The sequence below is a fragment of the Apus apus genome, chromosome 1 (genome assembly GCF_020740795.1).
Source record: "Apus apus isolate bApuApu2 chromosome 1, bApuApu2.pri.cur, whole genome shotgun sequence".
Taxonomy (NCBI): domain Eukaryota; kingdom Metazoa; phylum Chordata; class Aves; order Apodiformes; family Apodidae; genus Apus; species Apus apus.
The window spans coordinates 128060953-128076920 of NC_067282.1; the positions used below are offsets into that span (position 1 = coordinate 128060953).

General features: G+C 40.5%; 1 protein-coding gene across 2 annotated transcripts in view; it reads right to left on the reverse strand.

The window, feature by feature from the left end:
• The window catches only part of ANO2 (anoctamin 2), a 171077-nt gene that overhangs the window by 94231 nt on the left and 60878 nt on the right, over positions 1 to 15968 (reverse strand). For both annotated transcript variants that reach the window (XM_051625894.1, XM_051625885.1), the window contains exons 9-10: positions 7426 to 7560; positions 4999 to 5159 (exon numbers count right to left, since the gene is read on the reverse strand). In XM_051625894.1, the coding sequence (XP_051481854.1) occupies positions 4999 to 5159; positions 7426 to 7560 (296 nt within the window). The remainder of the gene's footprint in view (positions 1 to 4998; positions 5160 to 7425; positions 7561 to 15968) is intronic.

Here is a 15968-nt window from a genome sequence, read left to right on the forward strand (position 1 = left end):
ACATTGTGAGGCAAGCAGATCAGGAGTGTGAATGAGATCTGTCAGTCAGCAGAATGAGCTGTAGATGGAACCAGTACAGTTTCCTAGTAGCAAGGCAGCAAAATTTTGTGTAATCTAATACTTAATAAGCAAGCTGGGCAAAGTTAGTAAAGGATACTTTATTTCACTTTGCTGTTCTTTGTATATGACGGCTGTATTTTCTTGCACTGACAAGCTCAGTTATCATGGTCCCAAGAACAGACTTTTCCAATCTGTGGGAAACATTTTTGGAGGGGAGCTACAGATCAGAAAGAATTTTGTTATTCTTACATGTCTTTTTTGAAAAGCAATGCATATGGAACTTTTTGTTCCTTTCTACAGATTCTACTGATTTATCTCAGTGCAAAGATGTATCAACATTTCGCTTTGTATATTGCATTAGTGATTCTAAAATGTAATTATTTTGGATGAGGATGCATAGAAATTATAATTTGCATGGATGCAAGTTTACAGCACAGATTCTCTGTCAAGATGATACTATTTGCCTATGAAAGAGTACGTGAATTGTCATTCATACACATCCTGTCCAAAGAGCTACACTAAAACTTGGACATGACAGGGCATTGAATGTTTCATAGGAGCAGATAAACTGTGACACCTGATCTCTCAGTCTGCTCTGTAACTGGCAGAAATCTGAAGCTGGAAAATATGTCATTGTGAGAGTCTATAATTTAATAGTATTTTGCCATTTCTCTCAGTCATAGGGCTTACATGTTCTCTAACTACTGCTGAAGGGTTTCAAGGGACTCAAAACATCTTACTTCCATGATCTATTCTGTCTGCAAGTGCCTTAAAAATGCTATGCTATTTATGCCCAACAGCAAGCTGCCAAACAGTAATTTCTAAAACAAGCAGTAAAAATTGTAATAGGGTTGCAAACTGTAACACACTGATTGCTGAGGAATGGCTATAGTCCAGTCATATATTTGTTTCATTTCATATTAAGAATGAAGATTTCATTTCATGATAAATGAATGGGGACATAAAAAATCATTTTACAGTAGCAATAGCACCTTTAACTTTCACAACAAACAAGATCTAGAGTGAATGAGGGCATAACACCAGTAATAATACATACATACAGTCCCCACACTTTTTAGGGCAGAGGTCAAGCCAGAAACAATAAGGATAATACTATAATGCATTCTTTAGTATTTATTATGTGTTTTGACATTTTCAGTGAGACCAGGTATATTTGCCACTAAAGAAAAAAAAGCTTGTTTAAATAGAATACTTTAGAACATGTTATAACTAAACCAATAATAGTCCCATTGTTCTTGGAATCCCATAAAGTTTTGATAAAATTATGTGACTAAGTTGTCCCACATGGAAGTGGACACTGTGCTTAAATAAAACCCCTTCAGCTGCCTGCACCATACCAATCCTGCCTGAAATACAAAGGTGTTAAGAGGACTTGCCATGTCAATAGAAAATGAGGAAAAACATGGCAAAAACTAGAAGTGCCATTAAACAAGGCAGCAGAGGGAGAAAGGACACATCAAATGTTTTTATCAGTCCCTCAAGTGGTAGAGAAAAACATTGGAAGAGGATGGAAAACACACCTAATCAATGTGTGGTTCAGGGGCTGGTGCCAAAACTTTGGGTTCTTCGATCACAGGGAAGTTTTTATGGCACCAGGTCTGCAGATGACAGATGGAATACATGTGACTCCAAGGGGCAGAAGGATTCTCACACAGGATCTGGCAGGGCTTATTGAAAGGGCTTTAATCTGGGCTCGAAGGGGGATGGGGATAAAACCAGGCTCACTAGAGATGAGCCCAAGGATGGTCTTCTGTCTGCCCTCCCACCTGAGGTGAGAAATGGTGATAAATGCGACCACAAAAACACAGGGCTTGCTAATAGGTTGCTAACCATGGAAGTGCCTGGGAATGGTCAGGTACCAAAAGTGAAAACTAATTGCTTGACTCCCTCTCTGAAATGCTTGTATATCAATGGGGAGCATGGAGAATAAGCAGGAGGAGTTGGAGAACTGTGTTAGGTTGAATGGCTATGATATAATCACCATCACTGAAACATGGTGGGACAGCTCCCATGACTGGAATGTTGTCATGAATGGCTATGTATTTTTTTGGAAAGACAGAGCAGCAAGGCAAGGCGGTGGTGTTGCTCTTTGTGTATGAGAGCAACTGCGATGTGTCGAGTTCTATCCGGGGGGAGGCAGGACAGGTTGAAAGCTTGTGGGTAAGAATTAAGGGAAATGCAATTTGAGGTGAAACTGTTGTGGCTGTCTGCTGTAGATCACCAACCCAAGAAGATGTTGATGATGTCTTCTACAGTCAACTGGAAGTAGCCTCTAGAACACACTCCTTAGTACTCATGTGCGACTTCAATCACCCTGATACTTGTTGGAAAACCCACACAGCAAAGCATGTTCAGTCCAGCAGGCTCTTGCAGTGCATTGATGGTAACTTTCTAACGCAGGTAGTGGAAGAACCAACAAGGAAACGTGCCCTGTTGGACCTTGTATTAACAAAAAAAGAAGGTCTGGCTGGGGACGTTATGGTTGGGAATAGCCTTGGCGACAGCGACCGTGGTGGAGTTTAGTATTTTACAAGGAAGAAGCAGGGCAATAAGTAGGATTACAATGCTGGACTTCTGTAGGGCTAAGTTTGTACTCTTCAAAGATTTACTTCCTGGAATCCCATGGGCTAAGACTATGGAAAGAAAGGGAGCCCAAGAAAGCTGCTCAATTTTTAAATATCACTTCCTTGAAGCCCAAGATAGATGCATTCCTTTGATCAAAAAATTGGGTAGACTTGGTAAGGGACCTGCATGGATAAGCAAGGAGCTTCTGAGGAAAGTCTTGTGGAAGAAAGAAATTTACAGTTTGTGGAAGAAGGGTCTTGTCACTTGGGAGAACTATAGGAACGTTGTCAGGCTACGTAGTATGGCAACAAGAAAGGCCACAGCCCTCTTAGGACTTAAACTGGGAAAGGAAGTAAAATTGAACAAAAAGAACTCCTTCAAGTATATCAGTAGTAAATGGAACACTAGGAAAAATGTGGGCCTGCTGCTGAATGAGGTGGGAGTCCTGGTAACAGAGGATGCCGAGAAGGTAGAGTTGCTGAATTCCTTCTTTGCTTCAGTCTTTATTAAGACCAGCCCTTATGAGCTTCAGACCCTGGAAAGACCCTGGATATAGGAGAGGAAGCCTGGAGGAGGGAAGACTCTCCACTAGTCAACGGAGAGTGGGTCAGAGACCAGTTACGTAAATTGAATGTGCACAACTTAATGGGCCCTGATGAGATGCACCCAAAAGTGCTGAGAGAGCTGGCTGACGTTATTGCCCTACCACTCTCCATCATTTTCAAAAGGTCACGGCAAACAGGAGGGGTGCCTGAGGACTGGAGGAAGGCAAATGTAACTCCAGTCTTCAAAAAGGAAGAGAAGAAGGTTATCAGAAGTAGTCAGCATGGATTTACCAAGGGGAAATAATGCTTGACTAATCTGATAGCCTTCTACAATGTTGTGACTGAATGAGTAGTTGCAGGGAGACCAGTGGATGCAGTCTACCTTGACCTTAGCAAGGCTTTTGACACAGACTCCCATAACACCCTCATAAGCAAGCTCAGGAAATGTGGGATAGAAAATGGACAGTGAGATGGATTAAGAACTGGCTACACAACAGAGCCCAAAGAGTGGTGTTCAATGGTGCAGAGTCCAGCTGGAGACCTGCAACTAGTGGAGTCCCTCAGGGATCAGTGCTGGGTCCAGTCCTGTTCAACATCTTTATCAAGGACCTTGATGATGGGACAGAGTGTCTTTTCAGCAAGTTTGCTGATGACACGAAGCTGGGAGCATTGGCTGGTTTACCTGAAGGCTGTGCAGCCATTCAGGGAGATTTGGACAGGCTGGAGGGCTGGGCAAAGAGGAACCTAATGAGGTTCAACAAGAGCAATTGCAGAGTCCTGCACCTGGGAAGGAACAACAAAATGCACCAGTACAGGTTAGGAGGTGATCTGCTAGAGAGCAGCTCTGTGGAGAAGGACCTTGGAGTCCTGGTAGACAACAAGTTATCTATGGGAACAACAATGTGCCCTTGTGGCCAAGAAGGCCAATGGTATCTTGGGGTGCATTAGGAGGAGTGTGTCCAGCAGATCGAGGGAAGTTCTTCTCCCCCTCTACTCGGCCCTGGTGAGACCTCACTTGGAGCATTGTGTCCAGTTCTGGGCTCCCCAGTTCAAGATGGACAGGAATCTACTTGTGAGAGTCCAACAGAGGGCTACAAGAATGATTAAGGGACTGGAACACCTGCCTTACGAGGAAAGGCTGAGAGACCTGGGGCTTTTCAGTCTAGAGAGGAGAAGACTGAGGGGGATCTAATTAAGTCTATAAATACATGAGGTCTGGGCTTCAGGAAGGCAGGGCCAACCTCTTTTCACTTGTGCCCTGTGATAGGATGAGGGGCAATGGATTCAAACTCGAGCACAGGAAGTTCCACCTTAACATGAGGAAGAACTTCTTTCCTGTGAGGGTGACAGAGCCCTGGAACAGGCTCCCCAGAGAGGTTGTGGAGTCTCCTTCTCTGGAGACTTTCAAAACCTGTCTGGATGCCTTTCTGAGTGATCCCCCCTAGTTTTGGCAGTGGGGTTGGACTCAATGATCTTCAGAGGTCCCTTCTAACCCCTAACATTCTGTGATTCTGTGATTCTGTGATTTTTCTTCTGTGGACTATGCATTTCCTCTCCATTTTTCCCAAAGCTTGCTGCTGACAGGAAAAGCCTTGTAATACTGCTTTCTCCAGTGTCAGCACAGGCAGCCCCTGACTGGTCCTCTGCGGCTTGCCAGCTTCATAAAGCCATAGATACCACATTCAATCTAATAGCACTTTTTAATATATAAGGCTACTATACGTTCTACTTCTGTGCATCACAGATTTCAGTTCTGTCAGGAGTCCAAAGATCAAAAGACACAGTTAACATGCAAAGCAATACTCACCCCAGAGAGCCATAAAGATGGAGAAGAAGACTGTGGCAGGGTTGTCAAACAAGTGGCTAGCTCGAGCAGTAGTACATGCAGAGCTGAGATTCCAGTAATCACAGAACTTGTCACACAGGGGGCACATGGTGAAGGCATTGCTTTGGTCACACATTTCTTTACTGCGAATGACAAGTGCACAAGTTCTACTCTGAGAAGTGAGATGTATAGCAGTGATGCTGAGCAGCATCTCACAGCTATTACAAGCAATCTGCAAACATTTGTGGCTTGCACTTGCAGAGCACAGAAGCTGTGTTCCCTGCACATTCCCTGTGCTGGAATAGTGAATTCCTATAGGCACCTTAACAGCAAAAAACATGCATCACAGCAACCAATCTGAGCACTACACTGTAGTAATGAATTAGCAAAGACTGCATTAATGAAGACTGAGGTTTACCACACTAAAATAAATAAAACCTATAGCAGTGAAAGTGTAATTTGCCATCTCTACAGTCAGTTACATGATTTGATACAGATCAGATTTAAATTAATGAAAAATAATTTTGAGGAGATCATAAAGGAAATTCTGTGGGATATAATCTGACTTGCCCTTTATGAAATACACATTTTTAACATGGTAGTACAAAAATCCATGCCAAATACCATGCTGCTTTTTGTATCAGGACTGGCCATCTAAGTACGCATAAAAGCCAGGACCAGCATCCAGGCATGTTGGTTGATCTGTGTCACAGACAGAATAAATCTGCAGCAACATTTGCAGTATACAGTAGGTTTTGCTTTAAAATTATATAGGTGCACTGAATTTTAGAGTTACACTAGCCAGCAGTCTTGCTCTTATCAAGGATATTTCACAACACTTACATTGAGATTCAACTCAACCCTGCATTTTATTTTGTGAGGTACTTATAAAAGTAGTATCTGTTTTCCCAGCATAGGGCTTTAAAACCAATTCTCATCTGTAGCACTATCTGCTATAAGGTTTTGGCTAAGTTCTTCAAGTGTGAGTAGTTATTTTAGGCACCCATATTGATAGGTTTTAAGGGTGTTTAGATATTCTGTGCACAGGGGTTTCAGGCAATCAGATACCTTTACATTTCAGGGTTCTTAAGTTTGCCTGCTCAATATGGGTGGGGTATGCTTGGTGGGTATAGCACTAACCAAAAAAAGCTCCTTCCTCCCCCCAGCAGTAAATCTTGCAAAAGCCAGAAAGCTTTCACTTCTGCCTCATATATTCAGATGTTAAGTTGTATTTCCTTTCTGTTAATTTAGAGTACTTGTTCAGCTGCCCTCTGGAAAACATGTGATAAGAGACTTTCTTCCAGATTTAGAAATCTTTACTCTAAAATTGTTATTTTAATGCTTAGTCTTATTTGCTATGTAGTAACTCTGTTGCTAAAAATGTTTATCATTGACACTGCTGAGTATGCTTTCAGTTTTTTCAAAAGGTTTGTATGTGAAAGACCTTCATATCTGCACAAGTCTTACTCAGGTGAACCGAGCAATGCACAGCTCAAGTGCCCTTGCCAGAATTGTGAGCTAAGGAAACACTTGCACCATTGCTTCATTGATAGCTAGCATATTGTGTTGATATTGACTGAACTTAAATAGTATTTTTTTCTCTGACTTCAAATGAAAAAGAACTTTTCAAACTGTAGTAACAATGTGTTTAATATATCATCTGAAAGGCACACAGCCATTTCCAGCGATCATATTGCTATTCTAATGCTCTCTTCTATTTCAAAAGGCAGCAGAGGGTGCTGCAGATACATTTTAGCTGTAAATCTCACATGTTTAAATGTTAGCACAAGCTTTCCCACAGACAAGCACAGCCCATCAAGATTTGTTCAGATCAAATTAAGAAAACAAATTTTAACTCAGATATGTTGTTATTAACTATTTACCTATCAGTAATAATGTCGTACTGCAGTGATCCACCTTAAAAGCAGCCAATGCATTTGAGAGAAAGAAGGAGCTGCCACATGGAGTGTGACCTGCAGTACTACTATTCCAGTCTCCTGTCTCTACCAGAAGTCAGACACAGGTAACAGAGGAAATACCTCTTTTTCACTGAGAAGCAAACATTAACATCCCTCTGACAATTTGCATGATGTCTTTCAGGGTGAACGTAGAGATTTGTGCATTCATAAAAAGCAAATGGATGGCATAAAAAAATAACTTCAAATAATGCAGTAGACTCATTCAACATTTCTGTTTCAGAAGCTGCAATACAGAACAGCCAAATAAATGGTGTCATTCAAATGTCTTTTCTACTCAGTGAGGAAGTATTTGTAATGATCACAGGGTTGTTAATAACACCTCGCTGCTCTTCAGACATGTTAAAAGCAATTCTGCTCACTAAGGATTACAAAAAAAAGCAGCACAGTCATAATTTTCAAGGAACAAATTATTGATCACAGAGAAGCTTACCTAGGAATGTCACTCTCAATGGTTATACATCCGTAAAGAAATACAATAATCCCGATGACTGAAGATGGAATGAGGAATTCAGTATATAAACCCAGCCATGCAAAATAAAGTCCTATCTTTTCTCCAAAGTACTTTCTGAAAAGAAGAGAGGAAAAAAAAACCACAAACACAACAGAACCGTTTTGTGCATTTTACAACTTCTCAACAATCTCTGGAAGTTAAAACACTAATTGTCAAAGACATGGATGAAAACCATGAATATCTGGAAGTCAGGGTTGATTCGGGCTGTTTGGGCTTCTCTGCTCTGAGAAGTTAAAGACAGTCCTGTATCATTATAATACATATTTAATACCTGCTCAGGGGAAACATGCATCATTTGCATCTCTTAAATGATGTCAGTGAAATATCCCTTGATTCTATCAAGAGCAGCAGAATTTCAACCAAATGTTTAGAAGAAAACATTGGAAAGGGTTCAGCTCCTCAGAAGCATGTCTAGGTAAGTCATTCTTTACCTCTGTAATCCTCCTTAATTCCCTTGGTGAGAGGCATGGAAATGACATCTATGGGAACACACTGACATCCTCTGATGTCTGCAAAAACTAGTAATCTTGACTTGCTGTTAAAGAAGGAAGGTTTACTTGCACACTTAGTGCTGGCTTTTCAGAAAGAATAAATATTTTTGACAAATTAACAGGCTCTGGACAGCTGGTTAGAAAAAACAATTTCTGCTCTGAGCAACAGTTCACTGTAGATGTTGATAAATATGTGCTAGAACTCAACTCAACATCTTCATGAATCATACTGCAAGAAGTAAACTAAACATACATGAAACTCACTGATTATCCCAAAGTACTGTTAGGAATGATTACAAATACTGCAGAACACCAAGAACTTCAGAGAGCTCAAGGACTCACCATCATTAAAATGCGACTAAATTTAGATAAAAAGCAACACAGAAACTTTTCACAAGCCAGAGAATGAGATGGAGGAATGGTGGACAGAAAGCAACTATACAGAGAGCACCCAAGGCATGACATTGCAGTTTAATCAGAGATGCAAATGTTCACACTGTGGTGGCAGAAAAAAAAGCCCACAAGAACAACAAAAAACTTAAAGATAACAGGTCTAATAAAAGAAAGATGAGATTTGCACCTCATAAAGGGTGAGCACAATCTCACTTTGATACTGATTCTGAACTCACTCACAGTAAGAAATTTTTACTCAAGCTTAGCACCTCAGATTTAAATGATTCCTAATTATAATGGTTAAATAAGATTTTTGGAGGCATGGGATTTCTTTTAACAGATATCATCTATTCCAACAGAATTTAATGACAAACCTCCGTGTCTTAGGGCTGAGCTCAAGACTTTTCAGCAACATGAGCAAAATTGAAATTTTCTGCTCCAGAAGCTAGATCTCAGGGCCAGGCTGCTCCTGCCACAGGAGGGACAGAGGCAGGAGTGCAACCGAGGCAGAGAGCCACGGGACAGGGAGACAAGTCTTCAGAGTTGTTTCCAGCTCAGGTAAAGGAGTAAGGGCAGCAACAGTGGTGTTTTTTTTAATTACTACACTTCCTGTGGCTGTTCTGTAACTTCACATTCCTTGGCTCTCACACGCCTGTTTCAGTGCTGCCTTACATGAGTGCCTATATTTGATTGTGTCTAACCAGTCTCATTTATCCTTTAGGAAGGGCACATGAAATCATTAAAGGGAAAACAGAACAAAAGCACTTTAAGATGATACACAGACAACATTATTTTCAGCATAAGGGGATGCCATAACTTGGAGAATCAGTTCAAAAGCAAGGGAAGTTTCAGAATTCTTCTGGGAAAGGAACACAGCCCCTACACCTGATATTTGCAAGGCTGTCATGAGCAACAGACTGTGTCAAGTATCAAAGAACACGAGTGGAATCTTGACAGAGTGACTTGCATGGCAATACTTTAATTAGCCGTTTAATTCTCTTTTGTTTCAGAAAGACAATTTGGACAAGTCAGAATGGGAATACTATTTGCAGTAACCAGTCTTTGAACACCACCTATCAGCACAATAACTAGATTCACACCATAGCTTAGTTTGTAAGCATCCTGGGACAACAGATTATCACATTTGCACATAATGTAAAGAAAAACTATATTATATTACATTACATTATATAGTATATAAATGTAAATATTTATGTTGGAAATATAATCTGAATACTAAGGAACTACACCATAACCTGGCAAATGCCAGGTCATTTTGGAGGTAATTTTTAGGAGGTAGTTTATCTTCACATTCATTGTTTTTGAATATGAAGTGAGGGAGGAAATACTTCATAAAAATACAGAAATTATCAGAAGGCCTATAGCTTTTCTTCAAGCCTCATGTCTGAGTCAACATACAGCAGCAATGGCCTTGCAGCATCACAGGGCAGACTCAATTAGCTCTCAAGTTTCATTCTGACTGGGAAGGGACACACTGTGCATTCGATAGGAAGACAAACATCTCTGAACACATCCTAACAACACAGAAGAAGGAGGGGGGGATTATTCTGATTATCTGGCTTCTTACTCCTTCCTCATTCATAGAGTTGGGCAGCATACGTAGCTAGTACAGTGTTTCAAATAGGTCAAAGCAGACATGAAAAACAGTCCATCATCTGAGCTGTTCTAAACTGTCTGTTGTCTTGACAAAAGGCCACAAAGTAGTGCAGAAAGTGTTCAAATCCCAGAAGCACTAAAGAGAAGCTGACCTAGGTCAATGAAGTTGAAGCTTACGGCTCATGAGGCTTCCTCTAGAATTTTTAAGCCTTCCAGTGATAAATGTGATCTGCACCTAAAAAGCCAAGGATTGATATTTGTATCCACGCCAAGAGAAAGGCAGAAGAAGTAAAAAATATCCTGGCAGTTTAGAAAAAAGTATTTGCCAAGAAGAAAACTTCACAACGTTCTGTTGCTGAACTGTTTTGAAAAAGAAAAATAATTAAGATTGCTGTGCCCAAGCTCAGTCCATCAATGTGCCAGAAAGTGAAAGACCAAAAGGAGAAACAATTACTGTGCTTGGAAGCATGATGATAAATTTAAATCTCAGTTTATCAAGCTATAAAAACACAGAACATGGACATATTTCTTCCTTTTTTGACATGTCCTAAGAACTGTTCTGCCATTGCTCTGAATAGGAGTGAAGCTTCTGCAAAAACCCATGACTACTTGTGACAACATCTACTACAGCCCAGCTGGGTACAGTGATTTATGACTCAGACCTTAAGAATACCATGAGATTGGTTTCTTTCTAGCACCCTTCTAAAAATCTCTTCAGCAAGGCATATCAGCATAGTTGTACAAGGTCTGAAAGCATTCAACCCCTACTCATGTCAATAGTTTAATGTTAGAAAATGGCAATGCTATTTCACTTTGAAAGCAGAATAACTTTGTCTCAAATGTGGACGTACTAGCTCCTCTATATTTTTGCAGTAAAAAGAAAATAATTAGAATTATTTTAGTGAACTAAAAGAAAAAAAAATGCGTTCTTCTGGTGCAGAGTAAGATGTACATCAAGAAAAGCATCTTTTACAAGTTTTTGTATATTTAGGCCAAAAACTTGGCATCTTCTCTCATTTGCATTGGGATAAAACCAGTCTTACTATATTATACTCAAGAAATTACTCATGAGTTATGCTGGCATGGAAAAAGGAGGGCATTTGAAATGAGAGTTTTGCCTTACCTCTGTAGCTAACTCACAACTGGTTCATCTATATCCAGACAAAGCTAAGGACTAATCCTTTCCAAAGTATGCTCATGGATGGCCCACTGCAGACTGCCACAATAAATATGTTCTCTCATTGCATGAGATTTATTTCTACATGAGCTACATTCTCATGTAGAGAAGTGTCCCTTTAAATACACATATGTGATGAGGACAGCAGTTCTCATGCAATGCAAGAGGCAAATGGCTTTGATAATGAATGTGCACTGCTCCTATCAGAAGCAGGAGCTAAACATTTTGCTGTGAATCATTACAGTATAAGGTGAAATTTTGTGCCCTTCTTTGGAAAGGAAGACTGTGGAAGACTTTTTGACTGCTGGTAGAATGGCCATCTACCAAGCACTAAGTTCTCTTGAGCAGAATTGTGTCTTTAAGGAAAGACTTGGCCAAATCACCCATAACTTTTTCAGAAGCTGAGCAAATTTGCACTTCAAGCAAATGGTTGGAAACAGCACTAAAAAACTACAACGACGACAACCACCACCTGTAGAAAGTGCATTCTCTCTCATGGCAGAGTTAGAATAAGAAGTATTGAGAAGGACTCAGTGAAAATGTTTACTGATTTGCTCTGCTTTGCCCATCTGAGACTAGAACCAGACATCTGCAATGCACTTCTGTCTGTCTGGTTGCCAAACCAACATCAAAAAGAGTAACTGATAATTAAACTCTATGCTTGCCCGTTGGTCACAGTGCTTCCAAGCCAAGTTGTGCAATTTATAAATAGACTGGGATTTGAGGAAGGGGGGAGAAAGAGAGAAGTAAAAAACCTTTAGTTTTTTACTCTGTGTGGGATACCTGGAATGTGAATAAAGCATGTGGTGCATGACACATGCTGGAAAGAACTCTTGAGTCATTCAGGAACAAAGTTTAAAAAGCGAGAAAAGGACACTGTGGACACTGAGTCACCTAACTGGGAAATCTGTTCAAAACTCTTCAGTCTTTAAATTTCCATACACCATTCTAGGCCAGCTGTTATTTCATGTTTGCCTCAAGTCATTCCGTCACCCGTATGGTGGTGAAAGAGTTTCTATACAAAACTAAACTGATTTAAAGCTACTAGTTGGGTAGTCGTTCGCCCATGCAAAGGGTCAAACAAGTCACATGTACTACTTATGCCTTCAGAATATACCTATTCTCACAGGTTGTGGACAAAATTCTCATGTTTCTGCTATTTGGAGAAAGGACAAGCAGTCCTCTTAAAATATAGTTCCATATCAGAACTGCTACTGGAGCTGGTTTAGAAACTTCCTTTCTCTCTACAGTTTCTAGTCCAGGTGCACATTCCCCTTCTAACTCACCACAAGCCAGTTCACAGTGTAGGCCTATGAACAGCTGTGACAGGCCAGTGTAGAAACTGGCAAACTGTGTCAGAAGGTCAGAAACACAGTTCACTCCTTCAGAGGACTTTGTCAACAGAAGACAATCTGCCTTTAAACCAAAGGCAGAACAATGATAGCCCTTACAAACACAGAGGCAATTTCTTGCACATGTTAACTTCAGAGCACAGGAGACTTTTCTTTGTTTCTGAGATAATAGTTATCACCAAATTGAAGTTTCCATCTCAAAACTGCAGACTTATTTCAGATAGAATGCTGAAGTATAGAGAAAACTCCTGTCACTGTAACAGGATCAAGAATAAGACATAACATTTCTGTATACCTCACCATTTCACTCAACTTAGAGTTGCCTTGTCCAGACTTTTCTGGGTTTGTAATTTTTTCTCTACTTGAAAATTTTCTCAGGGCAAGATTCAAGCATTTATTACAACCATCTGGGACACCTGGATGGAATTACTGCTCAGCAGCAGCACTGAGGCTGCTGTGCAACCAGAGATCTTAGAGATTTCTACCATGTTTGTGCTTGACAGCATATATGCACATATTTGTCCAGATAGTCCCAAGAAGAAATATGTCAGTTCTAAATCCAGATATACAGAGAATGCATCAAATGGAGCAATATGGAGGCCACAAAAGGCTCCTGGCAGAAGACAACCTCCATTACAGCAGCTTGCCAAGACACCAAAAAATATTTTTATTAAAATTTTAGGAGGTGAAAAAAAAAAAAACCACCAACTGCTGAGCTTCAGCTAAATTACAGTGCAGCTGAGTTTGAGGCAGGAAAGAAAAAGTCCACCAGAAAAGCCAACTGGTTCTGCATACAGAAAACAAAAGAAGGAGCCTCCATCCAAGGTAAGAGTACATGGCTTTCCCTAAACTGGAGATAAAGATCAAGACTGTTCAATAGAGAATCACAGAATCATAGAATCATAGAATCATAGGGGTTGGAATGGACCTCGAAAGATCATCTAGTCCAACCCCCCTGCCAGAGCAGGGTCACCTAGAGTACATCACACAGCAACTTGTCCAGGCGGGTTTTGAATGTCTCCAGAGAAGGAGACTCCACAACCTCTCTGGGCAGCCTGTTCCAGGGCTCTGTCACTCTCACAGTAAAAAAAATTTTTCTGATATTGACCTTAAACCTCCTATGCTCCAATTTGTATCCATTACTCCTTGTCCTATCACTGGTCATCACTGAAAAAAGCTTAACTCCATCTTCTTGACACTCACCCTTTACGTATTTGTAAACATTGATGAGGTCACCCCTCAGTCTCCTTTTCTCCAAACTAAAGAGACCCAGCTCTCTCAGCCTTTCCTCATAAGGGAGATGTTCCACTCCCTTCATCATCTTTGTGGCTCTGCGCTGGACTCTTTCCAGCAGTTGCCTGTCCTTCTTGAACTGAGGGGCCCAGAACTGGACACAATACTCCAGATGTGGCCTCACCAATGCAGAATAGAGGGGGAGGAGAACCTCTCTTGACCTACTAACCACACCCTTTCTAATACACCCCAGGATGCCATTGGCCTTCTTAGCCACAAGGGCACATTGCTGGCTCATGGTCATCCTCCTGTCTACCAGGACCCCCAGATCCCTTTCACCTACAAATCCTTGTAAACAGGTTGATACAGGCTGTGCAAGAACCCTAAATCAAACCCTAAATGCCAAAAGCTAGCTCTAACATTCATGTTTCTGTCCATATCTGCAAACGTCCTTCATTCACTTTGGAAAACTTGGTATCTTGGTACATTGGTGCCAGTAAGATCTGGAAACAAGTTCAGAGCCACAGCCTGGCTTTTGATTTCTATAAAAGACTTCATACCCTGTGTATTTTTCTAGCAAATAATGCACTGAGTTATCTTCTGTGCTTCTGGCTAAGAGCACTCACCAAAGACCAGCAGAGAAACTATGTATCTGACCCTTTTTGCCTGAAAGTAGAATGTAGCAGATGCAACAAGAACCATTTAATCAAGCATTTTAGTACAAGTTCCTGTTTGAAAACGTCAGTTAACAAATATTTATTGTGTCTTCCAGTGGTACCTGAAGTCTGGAAACAAACCTGCCTAAATTACAGACTATCCCAGCCACAGATACATTTTCTTCCAAGGCACTGTGAAATATTACTTGCGATCCATTATAGGACCAAAAAATATGGCAACTCCTTAGAGAACAGAAATTGGGAGATTCACTTAGATGCAGAACTGTATTTTCCCCTAGTCTCTTAGCTCTTAAGAAATAAGTAGTATTCACCACAGTAAAAGTCCTGTTTAGGGAGAAGGTGTGTGTGTGGAGGAAAGGAATACTCAGGTTCTCATATTCTAATGTATTTAAAACCCTGGGAAAAATACACAGAACGAAGCACAAATACTTTGTTTACTAACTGCAATTTAAAATAAAAAAGATCAAACCTTACACTGTGAAGAAATAAAAGCAAAACAAACCACTCACTGAGCTTCATAGCTTCACAGACTCTATTGCTTCAATTCCAAGAAGTAGTCAGAATACAACTGAAAGGGTGTAGTTTGTGGTGATGGATTATAAACCCCCAAAAAAACCCTTTGTTTACTGTGTGAGTTCCAAATAACAATAGAAGCATAATAAGTGGACATGTAATGTGACTGAGACAGAAATTGAGAGTGTCTACCTACCAGTTGTATAAGCAAGCAACAGGATGCTAGTTAGTCAGAAACTGTTCTGGGAGAGTACAAAGCTTCAGTGCTTCTACAGTGCATTTTTGGATTTGTGCATGGCCTTTGTAAAGTGCCCAGATCCCTGCACTTAAAAAGACCTTTTATTGGAGAGCTTGACAGAAAAAGATTGTGATTTGCTGGAACATAACAATGATAACATACTCATACACAGCTCTTCAGGTGCAGTAATAGCAGTTCTTATGTTAGTGTTTGAAAGTATTAAGTGCCTGATTGCCTTATTCTGTTGATGTCTTCATTTGCCTATCATGTTCTTCTCCTACAGAAGTTCAACGTGTCTCTGAGGCTGCGGTGGCCACAGCACTTCACTGAAGGGAGACATTCTCAGCAAGAGCAGTGACCGTGTTTGTCCAGTCACTTGTAAGAACTCAGTTATAAGAGAATCTACTTACCCACAGTGTCTTTCTTTAGCTTTCTTTATTCTTTAGCATATGTTAGCATTCAAAAATGTCAGTAACCCTCCAAACCTGGCAAATTAAAAATCCACAGCAGGTAGCCTGGCTATCTAAGATTGAGTCAGTACCAATGTAAATCAGTAAATTCCTATGAGCAGGGAGTAAAATTTCACTTCTTAAATGACTGAGCACAGCAAGTGACATTCTAGGTAAGAAACAAATAACTCATTCAGTTAGACATTTAACATTTTATCTCATAAGAAGCTCTACAAACTCCTAGAAATAAGGAGTAACCTATTAAAGATGATACAGTGAATCAGCCTTTCTTTTAGACTGGCAAGGAGGTTACCTACATTTT